Below are 19427 nucleotides of genomic sequence, written 5' to 3'. Positions count from 1 at the left end.
ACTTGTGGACCAATAAAATGGCAATTTTTGATTGAATGTCGGTCTTGATTCCAACCGGATAGACAATATTTATGAGCAGTCATGCTGAGGCGGGTGATTGCGAAAAATGTCAAATATTTTCAACTGCTAATAACTCACTTGTTTAATACATAATTTAAATCTATTTGCACAAATAGCTAGAGCACACTCCTAGCTTTGTGATGCATGTAAAGAAGTTTGTCTAGAAGCGGTTTGAAACGCAGAAAAATGCGAAAACGGGAGAGACAGAAATTTTTGTCGTCGTTGTGCTCGAGTACTGGTGCTCTCGCGCTTGGAAACCGTTTCGAGGAAGAAGGCTGCTGGAAAAAAAATGTTATGACATTTATTTTTCGAACAGTTTGAGTTTGGCTGGGCCTGTGATGTTCGTGTGGGAAAATGTCAAATGTACAGCCGGTAATCGTTTTTTTCCAGTACATTTCTCATCCCTGATCAGAAGTTTAACAGGATGCAAATGCGAAATCTGCAGGGATAAGGAAGGAAGCCATCTGACGGGCAAACGTGGGGTGATCGTTGGTGAAGCAAAGGACGAGAACGAACCAACTCTCATGTCGAAGAAATTAAGGAGGAACTCAGTTTCAAAATTCCGTATGCACATATGCAATTGCACCTCGAATGTTTGGGTTTCAAAAGTTTAAAGTTTTGGTGGGGTTCTTTTCTAGCGTATTGTGATTATTTCCTTACGTTGCTCACAGTCTTTGCTATAATTGCTTCTAGATCTTACTGGGTCCAACACTATCTCCTCACATTGTTTTACAGATCTGATCCTTAGATCTGATTGGTTGACATTGTCATCACATTGACAAAGCTAAGGATTTCTCAACTGAATTATATGAAAAAATCTAAAAATGCTTTTATTCAATAATTTATTCATACGATTATAATATATCGTCGTTCGTATTCTGTGTCCAGTTTCAGAGTTCTGAAAGTTTATTTTTAGGTATTCACTGAGCCCGTAACACGCCAAATCGATCATGCAGTGCTGATGAATTGCTGTTAAGACAGCTCAACAACTCTACGTGTCCGATTTGACGAATTAAGCTACTCGGTGTGATTCACCTAGATTCGTATTTTTCACAGAGGAAAAGTTCTCCACAGTGTGTCAGTTCGAGGACTATAATGTTGCATGGATATCAGAGTTCCATTCAAAAATTACGCTCATTTACCTCATATAATGCTCTTGTCATATTTGATACTAGCATTCTAATTCTACGCACATTGAATGAAAAGGACTTCTGAATGTAGAATCTGCTTTCGGTTCGGTTCCGATCCGAATTTGACACACAAAGATTCGCCCTTCTGCCCTGGATGATGCGTAAAAAGTTTTTACTGATAACTACCGCTGCTGCCTTCGGTGTAGCGATATCCGATGACGACGACGACGACGTCTACCGTGGCTTCACGGCTTTGATTCAGATGAGATTAAAAGCAGAGGAAGGCCGATTTTTCCATTTGGCTTTTGTGGGTACATAATAGTCATTGGTTCACAAGTTTTAGACATAAATCAAGGAGTGAAAGTTTCTGACTGTTTTAACTGGGAATCATATTTCTTGTGATACTTTTAGAAAGTAATACCTACTCCGTTTGTTTAATATTCGAATAGAAAATGTTATTGGCCTCGGTTGTTTGTGTTGAATTGAAAGAAAATATTAATACCAATGGAATCAGATCCTCTAACTAGGAAATAAATTCTTTTTATCCTCTGCTTTTCAGTAAAATTTTCTAGTATTGTTACTCGAGTGTTCTGATATCTAGGTTGATGCTTTTACAAAGTCAAATCAAACTTTACTTGTAACGTTACGGAACTAAAGATTCCCAGAAAAGTATAATTTGATTAGTAAAATTACATGGTGAATTCTTGCACCTCTATTGATCTCTGATCCACTGGACTTTATGATTGCAGAGTGATGGGTCTTGGAACTGATCTTCTCGGAGGCAGACAAAGAAAATACCAACTACACAGCATTAGGACTTCAAAGTTTCATAAGTTTAATATTATGTACTTCAAACGGCCGTAGTTTCAGCACAAAATTCATTTCACAGAAAAGACTACTTCTATTACTTGCTTACTTTCAGTTAACCAGTTATAGATTGCTACCATTTTCGATACATGCTTTGCAATACAGTATAAACCACTGCTGACGTGGCCTTCGTTATAGGATGATTCCTCATAATTTAATCTACATTTAAAAGATTTATTTTTACCACTACATATGCATTACTATTTCTTTGTTTTTCGTTAAAATACACGTTATATTTGTTATGTTTGCAATTTATAACACTATGCTACGTGGAGTGAAGCAATCCGGTTTGTAAACAATGAGAATCAAACGTGAAAAAGTGCAAACAACTTAATTTTAGAGAAAAATAAAAAAATCTAGGGAGTTTCTGATGGGGTTCGATCTTGAGTAAGTTTCAATAAATAACAACAATATATTTAATTTTATTTTAAACAGCTTCACTCCTTTATTACAATCAGACAAATTATCTGTCTCAATTACTATAATAGCAATGCTTTAATCGAACAATTAATAGTTATCTTAAGGATTTTTTAAAATTTGCGCTCTTCATTTGAAACAGATGACTTTCATTAACTAATCTGACCTAGATCCGTTTTTTTTTCATACTTCTGTTTGTAATACATCGATTTAAAACCGACCAACTGTCGTTTAGCATCTCTGTCAGCTAACTCTCTAAGTTAAAATCATCTAAAACACGGATCCTTCAAAGTACGCTAACACAAAACAAAATTTCTAAAGTGCGCATTTCGTAATCTTGAGTCATCTTTAGGCTGCTTCTTCGTTCTTCAGACTCCCCATCAAGAAAAAAATCTTACTATTCTGTGTGTCTGGAAGCGTACTTCCTCTGCCTGTGGTCCGTGCCTGAGGAGCATGCAGTTCGGACTGATTTGCTGTAAAGGATCTTGATATCTTGAGAGAGAAAGAGAGCGCATCTTTTAGAACGCGAACAGGCAAATCTGCTGATCGATATTAGGCAGAGGAAGCCGCAGAATTGGCAGCACCGGCAGCGGAATCGGTAGAGCTAGCAGTAGTAGCAGAAGTAGTGGTAGAAGATTTGGTAGCGGCAGCGGTATCAGTAGAAACTGCATCATTGGATTTTTTACTTTCCGTTAGGATTTTTTCAACGTCCTGCAAAAATAGGTAGAACCAAGGTGTGGCAACACTGTAGTCGGTCGGCTTTCATTAGGGTTACGCGATAGGTTTTTCAAGAATTCATATGATAGTTAGATGTAACTCTTCAACTATAATCATTGAAATGTAGTGAAACAAAAATAATCTCTTTTCAAATAAGATAGAAATACCATCAGTACAACAAAATTACTGCCTAATTGAAAATGGACGAGACGGAATGGAAAGGGCGACCAAAAAGGTAGAATCATACATATTTTGGATGGATTGATACCAAAAGAGCGAATATAAGAGCAAGATATATGAGTTCAATGCAAAAAATAAGAACATTATGTTTGAGATGAAAAGTAATACTGTAACTGGATACCTAAAATTGCAAACGAAGCTTGTGTGACGCGATGATTCTATAACATCTCCCCCCAAATGTGCCATTCCTCAGAAAACCGTTTCCCCGAATATTTTCAGTGCTGTAAATAGAAGATTACATATATTAACCAAGAAAAACAATTCTGTAAGTCCCGCTTTCTGTCATTAATTTTGTATTTGAAGCATCACCAAAACGTTCTTGTTCGCTTTCCGATTACAGACTAAATTTGAAACAGTGCAAACAGCATGGGCAGTGTTGGTAAAAACTCAAATTCTCAAATCTCATGGTTGAGTTGTTTCACGCGCGATTCTTGACTCGCCAAGCTCACTGAAAAAAATCATGCATGAGTTGACTCGTGATTTCACTCATTGCTTTATTTCTTGGTGTTCTTATTATTTACATCGAAGTTTTTAGGATTATATGATAGAACAAAAGCAAACCTAGCGTACAATAACATTGAATGCCGTTCAAATTGATTTGGATTCGTTTTACAAGCGAACGAGATTTCGGCGTTTGACTCGTGAGAGCGAGATTTTGCATGAAAATTTCGCGCGTGAGAAAATGATACAGAATCGCGCGCGAGTTTGTTCACGCGAGAACGGTTCATGAGTCTACTTTGAGTGTGATTTTACCAACACTGAGCGTGGGTATTATAATTTCTTAACTAATTTGATGCTGTTTGAGCAAAAGTTTGGGTAACTGTGTGTTGTTGTTGTTGCAAGAAATAAATAATACAACACCACAGTTTTCCACATTTATGCTCAAACAACATCAAATTCGTCAAGAAATCATAATATATACGCCGTTTGAATCATTTTATTTATCTACTTTCCCCTGAATGTCGTTTCCCCGAACGTCTATCTTTTTCGAATCACATCCTTCTTTATTTTATAGGCGATTTTCAAGTTGTATTACTCCTCAGATCTGCTGAAACGCTGATGAATGAAGAATGGTAATATTGCGCATTTAGTTCAGGGACACCTTCTCCTAAGACCTGCTTGATAGCCCTTCGGTTGTTTCGGTTATGGTCTACGCGAGGTCCCCGTGCAAATACGTCGACTTGACATCAATGTGCTTGCCATGTAGGGATCGACGAGCAGCAATTGACAACAGAGTGCGAAGCGAAGTGTGTTTAGCTACAGGCGCAAAAACCGCCTAGCTTCTTAGCCATGTGCTACTAGTCGCACCTTGAAACGGATTACTTGACCTGACTCGCCGAGCTTCTTCTTGTAAATCCATTTGCCTCCGTTAGGCTTGCGATTTGCGGGCTTCTCCACGACGTTCCATGTCGAGTTCTCTTTTAGGGATGCAAACCTTACGTCCATCGCTTTCTTCCATTCTCGACTTTTCTGACTGCGCATAGGTTCCTAATACGTACGGGGTTCGTCTTGTTATAGCTGGCTTAAGGCCAGCCGGGTAGTTTCTTTATATCGTACGGGTGGCACACCAATGTACGATCGACTGGATCCTTCGTACATCCTCGACTTCGTCTTCAACCGCAGTATAGTAGTTGTCCTCACCACGAAACGTTGTCTCGTCGAACCTTTGGAGGTAGCACGCTGTGTTGATTGCTTCAGCCCTATATTTCGACACCAACATTTCAAAAGGGCGTAACTGCTTTTGGAATCATCACCTTCTTTTAAAGCTGTGGATCATGTGTTATGATTTCCATGTTTTTCACAACAAGTACCAGATGGGAAAAACTCTCCTCTTTCCGACAACCACGGTGGTTTGAGTAATAGGGAGGCAGTACGACCTACAGCTTTGAAAGAAGGTATTACTTCCAAATGCAGTTACGCCCTTTTGAAATGTAGGTGCCGATTTATTCGACATCTTGGTCTCAAGTAACAGACATCTCCTCATCTCGACTCTTGACGACAAAACTTAGCCAGTGCTTGATTTGGAATTCGCCACCCTGATCTACGGTTTAACGAACGACGTCTTCATCTCCTGCACGTACTGCCTGATGAACACGATGGCCTCTGATTTACGGCGAAGAAAGTACACCACTGAATAGCGTGTGAAATCGTCCGTTATAGCCATAAAATCCCAACACCCACCTGGAGTTGGAGTGTTCATTCGTCCACACAGGTCCGTGTGGACCAGATCGATAGGTTACTCCGTCTTCTTCTCGGATCTCTTCGGGAAAGGTAATTTTGAGAATTTGCACTCCAAACAAAATTCACAGACGGCCGCCAGATTCTTCATCTCTAGTTCGCCGAATGCTTCCGGGTCTCTGTGACCGAATCTTAGCTACCACGCATGTCGACAATATTTTGAATGGCCTGCACTTTGCGCCAGACTTGCATTATGCGTGAGATTTTAGAATCCCCCGGAGACCTTTCCAACTGCCAAAACTTTGTCACCTGGAAATGAAACATCCGGGGCTTCATAGAAAATGATCATTGATCCACTCTTCGTAGTTGATCTTACGCAGAACATGTTCGTTTCAAGGTCAGGAACAAATAGCGTTTTGTTGAAAGTAATGATATTCGCGGATCCATCGAGACCAGCGCACTGAACACGAAACATACCTTTCATGATACCTTTGCAAGCACATTTCGTCTTGCTCCCGTCCCGATTGGTCTCATCCAGCGATTCGAAGCACTCCTTGCTGGCCACCATGTGTGGAGTTGCTCCGGAATCAATCATCCACGAATCCGAACTAACGCCAACCTTGATTATAAATGCGTACTCTTCAGAGTTGCTAGTCCTTTTGCTTGTGTCCGTCCTCTTGGCAGTAATGGCAAATGATCTGGTCCGGAACTGCTTCGCTTGGCCACTCCGTCGATCAACTTCATCTTCACAAGATCGAACGTCAGTTTGGTATCCGAGCCATTGTTAGGAGGTTGAAAGAGTAGTCCGCCATGCTTCTGAGGGTCATCGCTACCTGCAGATACGCGTCCAGCAGCTGGCTTATCACCGAAAGTATCTTGTATCTCCATGATATCCTCGTCATCAGTGGGGCATCATCGCAAAATTTCTTGACGAAGTTTCTTCTGAGGCTCTCCCAGACTTCCTTCGACGTTGTGGTGTCTTGAATCAGTTTTCGTTGGTTGTCTTCGACCAAGACTAATTGTAGCCCTGGCATTCTCATCTCCCTTCTTCTATGGCTTCGTTCGCTTGCGTTTATTTTGGGCAGGTTCCGGTCACGTACCCACAGAGATCCTCACGAATCAGCAATTAAGGTACCCCGGGGCAAGTGAGACCTACAGCTATAACTTTTTTAATTTTTTATTTTTAAGGCAAACATTCTTCATAGAAAACATAGGTATCACACCAACGGATACTTTGAATTCAAAAATTGTTATTGTTCTCACCATAAAGAGAACATATATGTTATTGTTGTTCATATGTAATTTTCAATTCACTAAGCGAGATTAACGTACTCTACAACATTCGTCGTTTAAAAATAGAATAACAAATAAAGTAAAACTTTTTCAGTTTCAGGAGAATATTTGGAGTGCTTGCAAATTATTCTAAGCGAAAAAGCTGTTATTTATTTTCATTTATTACCTTTTTTAACTGCTCTTACTTACCCCAGTGAATTTCAGCATCTGGGGCAAGTGAGACCTATGAGAGTATGGGGCAGCAGGGACGGATGTCCTGGGGCCTGACGCACCCCCCCGCTTGCGAGTCAGCCGCGTAGTTGCCGGCTAAGAATAGGACTACTAACCCCAATTCAAGGTGTCAAGCGACCCGTGCCGAGGAATGAGTGATCGAGGGGGTGAAAAAGATGCTCGATCTTTAACGGAGCCTGTGGGGTACCTGGGCACCCCCCACAGTATGCTGTCCCTTACCGCGTTAATGCAGAGCTCTGGCGTGGTGGACATTATTTCTCGTGCAACTCGTGGGAACAAGTATGAGCAAAAATCAAAAATCAAATAACTTAGGTGGAAGTAGTGGTGCGATCAACCCCTTCGCAAGAAGTGGGTTGATGAGGTCTCCGACAAGGAGAAGCGAGGAGTCAGGTGCTGGTAGCTTACGTAGCTCAAGCGTGGGAGCTCCTGGTCCACTCATCGACTTTGCGACAACTAAGTCGAATATCAGCAAGGACCTGAAAACGGCCTTGCTTAGACTTAGAGTGTCTGTCGATGAGGTCAAGCAGGAGCACGCGGTGGCGTTGCTGGCTGCTACAGCGGCGGAACCAGCAAAGGAGAATGTGTCGAAGTTTACACAAACAGAGGCCTTCTCCTTCGCAGGTAGTCCGAGGAGTGTGGAAGCGAATGCTCGTGACAAACGTGACAAGCATTCGCAGAAGCAGGCGAGGCAGCCGTCAGGTGAGGAGCTGTCTGGCGGCGCCCGCAAGGCCAGGCGTATAATAACCCCGAAAGCCGGTGGTAACGCTGGAAAGTCGGACCCCAGCCAGGGTTCCCGGAAAGCTGGGAAGGGTGGGCCTGAAAAGGCTGGCCCGTCCCGGAATGATGGGAACAAGGGGTTGCGACCAATGGTGGGCCCTCAGCAGCCACAGAGCAGGGCGATCCAAGGAGAAGACCCTCCTTGGACAAAGGTAGAGCGGAAGAAGAAGAAGAAGGTGAATCCGCAGGTAGAAGTACAGGACGCCAAACCAAGGCGTAGGAAGGCAGGTGCCAGGCGTGAGAAAGGCGACGCTATCGTCATCAAGACGGAACAGTCCAAGTACTCGGACGTCTTGAAGACGATGCGAAGCGACGCCAAGCTTGAGGGTCTTGGAGCCGACGTACGCAGTATTAGACGTACTCGTACGGGCGAGATGATCCTGGAGCTGAAGCGCCAGAAGGAGCACAAGGGCGCCGCCTACAAAAGGCTGGCAGAAGAGGTCCTTGGCGAAGGTGTGCAGGTGAGGGCTCTGACACATGAGGCGACTCTGAAGGTCAAAGACATTGACGAGATCACCGAAGTGGAAGAGCTCGTCACGGCACTGCGGCAACAGTGCGATGTGCAGGTGGCCGCCGCAGCCGTTAAGCTACGGAGAGGGCCAGCAGGGACACAGATAGCTTTGGTTCAGCTACCTGTGGCGGATGTTAAAAAGTCCGTTAAAGTAGGGAGTATTAAGGTGGGCTGGTGTGTATGTCACCTGACATTCCACGAGCCACCTGAGGTTTGCTTCAGGTGTCTGGAACCAGGACACAAGTCGTGGGACTGCAAAGGCCCCGACAGGCGCAAACTGTGTAGGCGATGCGGCGCTGAAGGTCATAAGGCCCAAAGCTGCACGAGTCCGCCCATATGCATGATCTGTACCGGGAAAACCTCGAAAAACAGACATGCGATGGGCGGTCCAGGGTGCCCGGCCTTTAAGAAAGCCGCAGTGAGCAACAAATCACAGTGCAGGTAACGCAGCTGAACCTGAACCACTGTGATGCGGCTCAGCAACTGCTTTGTCAGGCGGTTTCTGAGTGGGAGACGGATATCGCCATCATTTCGGACCCATACCGAGTACCCGCCGGCAACGGCAACTGGGCCTCGGATGGGGCCAGGAAAATGGCGGCGATATGGACGACGGGTAAATACCCCGTGCAGGAGTTGGTGTCTACTACCTATGAGGGCTTCGTGGTCGCCAAAGTAAACGGGGTCTTCTTCTGTAGCTGTTATGCGCCTCCGCGGTGGCCGATCGAGCGGTTCACGCAAATGCTGGACCGCTTAACGACCGTGCTAACAGGGCGAAGGCCGGTGGTAATAGCGGGTGACTTTAATGCCTGGGCTGTGGAATGGGGAAACCGTTTCACGAACCAGCGGGGTCAGATCCTGCTAGAAACACTGGCCATCTTAGATGTCGACTTGGCTAACGTCGGTACCAAGAGTACCTATAGTCGAAATGGAGCGGAGTCAATTATTGACGTGACCTTTTGTAGTCCTGGCCTAACAAGTAGTCCGAACTGGAGAGTAGATGATGGCTACACTCACAGCGACCACCTGGCGGTTCGCTACAGTATCGACTACAACAACAGCAGACAGCGGATAGAAGACGAGGCGGCTAGGCCAAGGCCAAGCCCTCGTAGGTGGAAGACATCATACTTCGACGAAGAGGTATTTAGGGAAGCGCTCCGCCGTGAGCGAAACTTACTCGGTTTAGACGGCGACGAGCTGGTAGCGGTGCTCTCACGTGCGTGTGATGCGACCATGCCTAGGCGAGTCCACCCTAGAAATGGGAGGCCACCGGCTTACTGGTGGACCGACGCGATTGCGGACCTGCGCCGCGCCTGCCTACGGGCTAGGCGGCGGATGCAGCGAGCACGATCAGAGGAAGAGCGAAACGAACGGCGGGTGGTGTTCGCCGCTGCAAAAGCCGCGCTCAAGACCGAGATAAGAGCAAGCAAAAAGGCCTGCTTTGAGGGTCTCTGTCAGAGTGCCAATACGAACCCGTGGGGTGATGCCTACAGGATCGTTATGGCCAAGACGAGAGGTGTGATGGCTCCTACAGAGCAATCTCCAGAGATGTTGGAGGGGATCATTGGAGGACTTTTTCCGCGTCATGATCCTAGTCCTTGGCCTCCTTTCGTAGGACAGCCGGGGACTGGGGCTGGCGATGAGGAAAGGGTCACCGATGTGGAACTTGCGGGGATAGCTAAGTCCCTTAGCGTAGGTAAGGCCCCAAGTCCGGACGGAGTTCCGAACCTGGCCTTAAAAGTAGCTATTGCAGAAGCTCCCGAGATGTTCAGGTCTGCTATGCAGAAATGCCTGGACGAGGGAGTTTTCCCAGAAGCTTGGAAGAGGCAGAGCCTGGTACTATTGCCAAAGGCGGGGAAACCACCCGGAGACCCGTCGGCATATAGACCAATATGCTTGATTGACACGGCGGGGAAGGTGCTCGAAAAGATCATCCTCAATAGAATGTTGAAGTTCACTGAGGGCGTAAATGGTCTCTCGAGCAACCAGTATGGCTTCCGGAAGGGGAGGTCCACCGTAGACGCTATCTTGTCGGTTACAAAAACCGCCGAGAAAGCACTCGAGCCTAAGAGGAGGGGAATTCGCTTCTGCGGGGTAGTGACTCTGGATGTAAGGAATGCATTTAATAGCGCCAGTTGGGCTGCTATTGCCGATGCGCTCCTGCGTCTGGGGATACCGGAGTACTTGTACAAGATTCTCGGAAGCTACTTCCAGAATCGCGTACTGGTTTACGACACGGAGGTGGGTCGGAAGTGCTTTCACATAACCTCAGGAGTCCCGCAAGGTTCCATCCTGGGTCCGGTGTTATGGAATGTCATGTACGACGAGGTGTTGAGGTTAGAGTACCCAGTGGGAGTGGTGATTGTTGGATTTGCCGACGATATTACGCTCGAAGTCTACGGTGAAACGATCGAGGAGGTGAAGTTGACTACCGACCACTCGATCAAAGTTGTGGAGGCGTGGATGCGGTCCAGAAAACTGGAGCTGGCTCACCACAAGACAGAGGTGACGGTTGTGAACAACATGCAGTCGGCGCAGCAGACGGAGATCAGTGTAGGAGAGTGCACTATCCTGTCGAAGCGCTCTGTCAAGCACTTGGGCGTGATGATCGACGATAAGCTTACCTTCGGTAGTCACGTCGATTATGCCTGTAAAAGAGCCTCCACAGCTATTGCGGCACTGTCCCGGATAATGTCCAATAGCTCAGCGGTGTACGCCAGTAAGCGCAAGCTTCTGGCTAGTGTTGCTACGTCCATACTTAGGTATGGCGGCCCGGCGTGGGGTACCGCGCTAAGTACTGAATGCTACCGACGGAAGCTGGAAAGTACTTACAGGCTTATGTGTATGAGGGTTGCAAGCGCGTACCGTACCGTGTCACACGACGCTCTCTGTGTCATTACTGGTATGGTGCCCATCAGCATTCTTATCAGTGAGGATATGGAGTGCTTCGAAATGCGCGGCACAAGAGGCATACGCAAGACTGTCAGGATGGCCTCTATGGTCAAATGGCAGCGCGCGTGGGACAGTTCCACCAAAGGAAGGTGGACCCATAGGTTGATACCGAGGGTAGATAGTTGGATTAATAGGCGCCATGGGGAAGTTTCATTCCACCTGACACAGGTCCTTACAGGTCATGGTTGCTTCCGACAGTATCTACACCGTTTCGGGCATGCGGATTCTCCCGAATGCCCAGTGTGCAATGGTTTAGAGGAAACGGCGGAACATGTTTTGTTCGTGCGCCCGCGTTTTCGCACAATGCGTGACCGCATGATTGCCACATGCGGGGAGGACACAACTCCGGACAACTTGGTCCAGAGAATGTGTAGGGATGAGATTAGCTGGAATGCCGTTTCAACGGCTATCACCCATATCGTCTGGGAGCTACAAAGGAGGTGGCGCGTGGACTCGGAGAATGGCTAGTCCAGATGCAGTACAAGAGGTGGTCCAGGGGTTCGAAGTCGGCTTCGTAGGTCATACCGGTGCCCTGCGGTCGAGATCGACCCTTACAGCGATTAAGTGGCCGCGGGGAGGAAGTCCCGGTAGCGGTGCTGTCGTGGCGTCAGTCTACTGGGTTGGATCTGAGCCCGCGGTTGGAAAGGGGTCCCCGGCAAGGGTCGGGGTAGGTGAGACCCTGCTGTCTGCAACCTACGGATGCATCTGATAAGGCCTGAAGGGTAGTGATACCCTTGCCTTCAGCAGGTCAGATCGGGTTGCATGTGGGCATCAGTTCTTGATGTCCGCTCAGCAGTAGGGGGCGGGCGGGGTTGACCCTGCCCACCTTCCGAGGACAAAGGGAGTGGCGAGGACCACTCGGGAGACTGGCTAAGCGCCAGCAGGCTATCGTGATGGACTCTCCAGAGCGAGTCATCGATGTTCGTTGCTGCTAGGCTACGGCAGCTAACCTTGAGGGTGCGATATGCACTAGCCCCTCTCTGAAGCAATACCTTCTTGGTGGTTCCGGAGAGACGTAGGGTTTGGCGACCATAGGAATGTGTTTTAGTGGGTCGAGGAGAGAGTAGTCCTGGCTTCTACTGGCATTGTAGAAGACGGCCTCATCCCCACACTACCCTAACCTTCCTGTTAGGGTGTCTGATGAGCAGATTTATCCCCCTATGGTTTAGAAGGAAAAAAAAAGACCTATGAGAGTAAACAAACACAATTTCATAGTTTGATCTCGCTTTCTTCAGCCTAAGTCGAAATTCACACAAAAGTGAAGTCAAAATCGGCGCCTTAAGTAATCAATCGTTGAATTAAACTTAATTACTTCTATTCTGATGATGAGACTATTGTTTAAAATGGTGAAGTCTTTAATAGAACATATTTGTTTTCGAAATTATCTTTTTTTTTCATATTTTAGTTCAAGCAAAATCTATTATTTTTTCGTTTTTCGCTGCATAATGAGTTTTTCTGAATGTTAAGGAACCGGCCATAAAGTATCAAAAAATTGGAAAACGACTTATTTAGAGTTTACGATTTAAAAATCTTTATTTAACGATCGTAATATTATGTTAGGGAAAACATAACATTTGTAAATGTTGAAAAACCTTTTGGCGAGACTCATCAACTACGTAATATGAAAAGTAAGTTTGGAAATATTTCGGCATTTAACCTTATGGCGCTTTTTGTATAAATAAAATCAATTTGTTTTGCACGAGCTGCTAGAGTTAAATCATTTTTTTTTCTCAGTAATTCGTTATTATATGTGTTACGTAATTTATGCACGATACCACAAAATTTTTCCAACATAAATCGCTGAACATAGTTATTCGCACAACATATTTATAATTTATGCTACCTTACATATATGTAGCAACTATATTAAGCCATAATTACAAAAAATCCGAATAGGTCCCACTTGCCCCGTGATACGGAGTAAATGAAGATCTGTTCCACTTTTCATAATATGCATAATATACAGAATTTAAAAATTTTGAAACAGTTTTAATGCCCATTACTAAGAAGAAATATACCAACAATGTCTTTTAGAACCATTGGAATTATAAAATTATTTATGTTTAGAATTTTTTGGCTTGACAAAACCAAACTAGCATTTTTTTTAGGTCCCACTTGCCCCGGGGTACCTACCTTACTTTATTTTGAATTTCCAGTTTGAATAGTTGTTTCCGTTCAGGCGAATTACGCCCAAGTTTTTCATCGACGTCATCTCTGCTTCCGAAAGTCGCTTGGGGCGATTAACAACTAATGAACATTTATTGAGTTTTAAAATCATGACAAACTTGATGTTGATAAGCATCGACATCGCTTCAGCTTCTTCTAGTGCTTCTCCCTCTGATCGAATCTTACGGAGGCTTTTTTGCAAAGTGTCCACGATTCTTTCAGCTAATCCATTTGATTGCGGATGATACGGAGCGATGCTAATGTAATGGATTTCTTGGCTGGTACGGAGTTTGAAATTCGTGGCTTGTAAATTAAGTTCCGTTTTCTGGAACATCGAATGCTGCGAATGTTTGATTCAGTAGTTCGATTGTTGCTCTCGATTTCGTTGATTTGGTTGCATCAATTTCTGGTTCTAGCCACTTTGAGTAGGGATCTGCTATCACGAGGAAATAGACACCATCCACTGCACCTGCGTAATCGATATGAATCCTCGACCACGGTTTTGAAGGTACATGCCAGGATACCAATGTTGTCTTCGTAGAAGCCTTTCCTGCGGTTGCACACGGTGTACAGCGTTTGACGTAGTTTTCAATTGCTTGATTGATTCCGAGTCAGTATACAAAACTCCTTGCTGTGGACTTCATACGAACTATTCCCAGATGATTTTGATGAAATTGTATCTGGATTCTTCGTCGAAACTCGCCAGGAACAACGACTCTGTTGCCGAACATTATGGCATCCGTCGACAATGGTGAGTGACTCGCGTCTTTGGTAATACGTTTGAACTGCAATGGGAAGATCCTTGGAACAGTTTGGCCAACCTTCACCAATGTGTTCAGAAACGGATTGGAGTGTTGTGTTTGTTGATGTAGCCTTCCGCAGTGCTGCAAACGAAGCTGGAACCTTCTCTGATACGTCGAAGAGAATACTTGAAAAGTTTTCTTCAAGATTGACCGCTGCAATTACGTATTCTACCTCTGGTTAATTGGTTCGGTTGATGAGCGGACCTGGTGTGATGCTTAAAGCACGTGATTATCACGCCGAAGACCTGGAATCGAATTCCACTCCCAACAAACTCAAAAAATGTAAATTCTTCCTTCGGAAGAATTCTTAATATGTTGGGCGCGTCGGTCCTTGTCGCTTGATCGCTTGATGGCCAATAATGACTACATATATCGTCTACAAAGCCCATTAATTGGAACCCCTTTTTCGTCAAGCGTCTTATAACAGCATCTACAACTATTGCTCGTCTTTATTCAAAATGTGCGTCAAACACACACATGTTAATTGAAAAACAGACGCTGCTATCGTGCAAAAAAAAAACAAGCATATTGGCCCTATTTTTCCTATTACATTTGCATTTCTCGTTTCCCACTTATGAATCAATCGAGAATAACAGTAATTTTACTCATAGTCATATTGATTATCTCTCTCAAATTTATCTTTTACAATAAAACAAGCTAAAAATAACAAATTATAAAACGTTTTGACAATCACACAAGCCTCGTTTGCATCGACTCAACTTTAGGATCATTAACATTATGAAAAAATCCGAAACTTACCTGCTCCGGGTGCTTCCCAATGAACTCCAACCTGGCCGCATCGTACATCTTAACGAATTTATCCCGCTGTTCCTTGAACTGAGCGAACAGCGCATCGTCCTTGTGACCCTTGAGCCGTTCCGACAGTTCCTCCTTTTTGCTATGCTCGGCTTTGATTTCCTCCGTCACCCACGGTTTGTCCAACGGATATTCCTCCTTCGGCTTGGCGGGCGCTTTCGGTTTTAGTTTTTTGCCCACCGCTTTACCTACCTTTCCATTAGCCGGAGGACCTCTCGGTCCGACTCCCTTGGGACCTTTGCCCATTCGGCCCGGAGGTAGCTTTCCGTTCGGGTTGCGCCGCATCGGAGGACCGCGCAGCGGCGGAGGCATCATGCGTCCTATCGGGTTCATCATCGGTCCCCGCATGTGCGGCATCGGAGGCATTGGTCGGGGCATCATCGACATCGGACCCATTGGCGGACCTCCGAAGCGGCCGTTCGGTGGCGGAGGCGGCATCATCGGGCCACCACGCATACCTCGCATTCCCATCGGGGGCACACGGAAGTGTGGAGGCGGTGGCGGAAGAGGACCGTTCCGGCGACCACCACCCATGGGGAACATGGGTGGCATAGGGGGCATCGGTGGACCCCAAAAACCTCCCATTCCAGGGGGCATGCGACGCATACCAGCTCCGTTTTTCACATTCCCGCGCTTCTGATTCGGATTTGCTTTCTTAGCGGGACCCTTCGCGGTACCATTCGAGGCGGCGGAAGTCGTGTTGCTCGCTGGGGTCGTCGTCGTCGTTGAGCTCGAAGGAATCTGAACGTCGTCATTGAAATCCACGAAACCAGGATTGTCTCCAAGCTGGTTCGCGTTGAACATTGCTCCCATGTTGCGGGCGTTTAGGGCTTTCGGTCCACCAGGCTTGAACCGCGGCCGACCGGGCATACCACCGTTGTTGAATCCTCCTCGACGCTTGTTGTTCGGTACCATTTTGGTAGCAACCATTTTGTGCACCAAGATTTTCACAGCTAATTTCACCGATAAATGGAATGAATTCTTTGCTACCTTGGAAAGTACCGAACGCGGATTGGATTTTCACTACTTTTGAAGAGTTGAAACTAATTTTAAGCACGAAAAATGGCAAAAATTAACGCTGAAATTGTGAGAAATGAAGCCGAGTGCGTGATTTTTTCACTTTTCCTGCCTGCTTTGATCCGTGTACTAAAATTTGACGTTCTGGCTCCACAAAAAAGGTGTCGAAATGGTACCTCCTAGAGATTTGGTACCGGGGGGCGCGTCGATGAATTTGTGCAAAATCAAATCATTTGTTCTAAGGCTGTGAACCATTTTTTTGCATTTTACATGTCTAGATTGACAAAACGCTAAAAAGACCGGTAATCCTCTACGAGCACGAGACATGGACCATGCTCGAGAAGGGCCTGCAAGCTCTCGGTGTTTTCGAGCGACGGGTGCTAAGGACGATCTTCGGCGGCGTGCAAGAGAACGGTGTGTGGCGGAGAAGAATGAACCACGAGCACTTTACGGCGAACCCAGCATCCAAAACAAGATCCAGAAGGTGGTCAAAGCCGGAAGGATACGGTGGGGAGGGCATGTTGCAAGAATGCCGGACAACAACCCTGCAAAGCTGGTGTTTGAAACTGATCCGGTTGGCACAAGAAGGCGTGGATGGGTGGACCAGGTGGAGCGTGACTTGACGAGCATCGGGCGCGACCGAGGATGGAGAGCGGCAGCCACGAACCGTGTATTATGGAGAAATATTGTTGATTCAGTTTTATCTTGAATTTGATGTAATACTAAATAAATGAATGAATGTCTAGATTGAGTTTAAATACACGGACAGAAAAATGTCTACATTGAATCAAAAATAAAGATTGTTGTTTCTATGGAATGATATTTTATTGAATATATGCTAAATATCATAAAATTAACGATATAATTCAAGTTGAATTCAAAGTGAACTTATGTTTGTTTCATAGCGCTTCATGTGACCCATGGTAAGTGGTAACAAAGTAATGTACATATATTGTTGAAGAATAGAAAGATGAAATCTTGTAAGCAACAGTGGCAACATAATTCCCCATTATGGCAAATTGTTAGGGCTTACACACGTGAATTTCGCTATATGTTACCAATTGGTAGTTAAATTTTATGAGAACAATCTGATAAAATAACGGCCACACATTGATTATTAACTATACTTTTTATTTATTCATTAAAGAAACTTTAAACTACAACAAATTTACTTCTTTTTCGCCTTCTTGTCGCGAAAACGATCCAGAACGCTCTTCGATTCCAGAGGAATGAAATCCGGAGACTCCTGTGATCCTTGCCCTAGCTGACTGAGTGATTCCTTCGCCTCCTTGATGTTCTGGATCGCTTCATTGCGCAGCACTTCCTTAACTTTCTGCTTGTTCTTGAAGCGCTTGGCCTTCGACATGCGATTCTTTACGCGCGGTTCGAAATCAATCTTGGGCACCTTCATCGTGAGCAGTTTGGCCTTCGATTCCAGACGATCCTTCAGGGATGGTACATCGACCTCGCCGATTTGTGCCGGATTGAGGGAAATAAACTCGGACGGGATCTTCTCCAGCAGGCTGTGTACTTCGTCTTCACGGCGCTGCGATAGCGTTTGGAATGGATTGGCCTCCATTGAGTCGAAGTTCGGTTCACCGGAGCCTGGAACGATGATTGAGGTGAAGCCGCCAGCCGTGGCTATTCCTAGGATATCTTCGTAGGGGCAGAAGCGGAAGTTGGAAATTGTTACTGGCGTTCGCTGCCGCAGGTAGGGCCTCATATCTCGCTGTAGAACACTGGGTTTCTTGTAAATTTCACAGATGTTTCCCATGGAAATGGCCATCAGCCCTTTCTGTGAAATATCGATTCCCGATGCAGTGGTTTGTAGGTTGTACGTCACGATTGGGCCATCCAACTGTCGAATATCCCAGATTTTGATGGTTTTATCAAGGCCAGCGGTTGCCAATTGAGTCCCGGTTGGATCCACAGTGAGCGCGGTCATTGGCATCGAATGGCAAAGCATTTTAGCGAGCGGATCTCTGGACGAAGGACACCACATGGAAACGACACCTTTGGAATTGCCCAAACAGGTGACTGCATTCCACGGATTTTGGCACATCATGCTAGTCTTTCCGAGTCTGGTATTGTAAGATGTAACAGTTTTACCCATCGAAACGTCCATCCAGGAGAGGTATCCCTCTTCATTGATTGAATTTAACAAAAAGTGATAGGGTAAATACTCCAACCTTGAAACCCGATTCATAGATTTGATGCAGTGTAGTTCAGTGCCTTTGCTATCGTACACGTGGACCCAGTTTTTCTGCGCAACGGCAAACATAGTTTGGTTCATCAGCCACGCTACGTCGTGCACCGATTCCATGACATTCATTTCGCAAAGCAATGATTTCTTTACCCAATTGAAGGCAGCAACGTGACCTTTCTTACCTCCCAGCAACAGATAGGCACCGTTTTTCGTGTACCTCATCCGGTACGGACCGAACTCCAACTGCAGATTGAAATGCTTGGCTGCAGTCGTTATATCCACACTGTTAACAATTTCCCCTTGGCTGACTTCGGTGGTTAATTCATCGTCATCCACTTCCAAATATCCTTCATTCTCGTTGAGCAGAATTTCTGCCCGCGCTGCTTGCTCGGCAGCAAACTCGATATTGATGTCCTTGCGTTTTTGGCGGATTTTTTCGAATTTAGTCTTCACTCCGGTAACGGCGAGACCCTCTCCTCGGGAGTGCCGCGCCAACGCCGTTGGATCAACGGGAATATCATCCAGCTTGTTTTGCGGCTTCCGTTGTCTGTGTTTCTTGCCATATGGACGCGCTTGTCGATCGTTCACCGCGATTACCTCCATGGAATCCACATCGAGCTTCGGTTTACGTTCCTTTTTTATTTTGGTACTTTTTGCATGGCTGGTCCCCTCGAAGTCACCGGTGGGTTTGCTCTTAATTTTCTTCGGCTTATCACCTGCTTCTTCTTCCGTTGCCGTGTCGAAGTAACGTTTCGGTGGTTTTGGAGTTTTACCCTGAAATAAAGGCAGTGAAAGGGTGTCTTCCGGCTAGATGCACTTAATACTTACCATGTTGATGCTTTGATTTGATTTTAAACTCGATTTCCTTCTAATTTTACAAGAAAAACGCTCACCATTTACGAATATGCGTGCTCCTGCTTCACCATGCTGGTTTGTTTTGATCTGCTTTTTGACGTTTCATCATTTTCGCAACAAAACGAAATTTCGAGTTCGACTCTGTGCGAATGACGGAGGAGAGCGATAAAACGAAGCGCTTGTACTAAAATTAT

At 45.5% G+C, this 19427-nt stretch overlaps 2 protein-coding genes across 2 annotated transcripts; both read right to left on the bottom strand.

Moving 5' to 3' along the window:
* Nucleotides 1–885: 885 nt before the first annotated feature.
* On the bottom strand, nucleotides 886–16309 carry LOC109416300 (DNA-binding protein K10). The gene is made up of 2 exons (XM_019690343.3): nucleotides 15099–16309; nucleotides 886–3185 (listed from the first exon to the last, which is right to left on the bottom strand). Exons 1-2 carry the CDS (start codon nucleotides 16083–16085, stop codon nucleotides 3027–3029), a joined length of 1146 nt encoding a protein of 381 aa, XP_019545888.2. The 5' UTR covers nucleotides 16086–16309; the 3' UTR covers nucleotides 886–3026.
* A 973-nt stretch (nucleotides 16310–17282) lies between these two features.
* Nucleotides 17283–19350, bottom strand: LOC109424071 (WD repeat-containing protein 46). Its single transcript, XM_062842194.1, has 2 exons — nucleotides 19207–19350; nucleotides 17283–19152 (listed from the first exon to the last, which is right to left on the bottom strand). Exons 1-2 carry the CDS (start codon nucleotides 19207–19209, stop codon nucleotides 17341–17343), a joined length of 1815 nt encoding a protein of 604 aa, XP_062698178.1. The 5' UTR covers nucleotides 19210–19350; the 3' UTR covers nucleotides 17283–17340.
* Between the last annotated feature and the right edge of the window lie 77 nt (nucleotides 19351–19427).

The sequence above is a fragment of the Aedes albopictus genome, chromosome 3, assembly GCF_035046485.1.
Source record: "Aedes albopictus strain Foshan chromosome 3, AalbF5, whole genome shotgun sequence".
In the NCBI taxonomy this organism is placed as follows: domain Eukaryota; kingdom Metazoa; phylum Arthropoda; class Insecta; order Diptera; family Culicidae; genus Aedes; species Aedes albopictus.
This window is presented reverse-complemented; position numbering and strand designations above follow the sequence as displayed.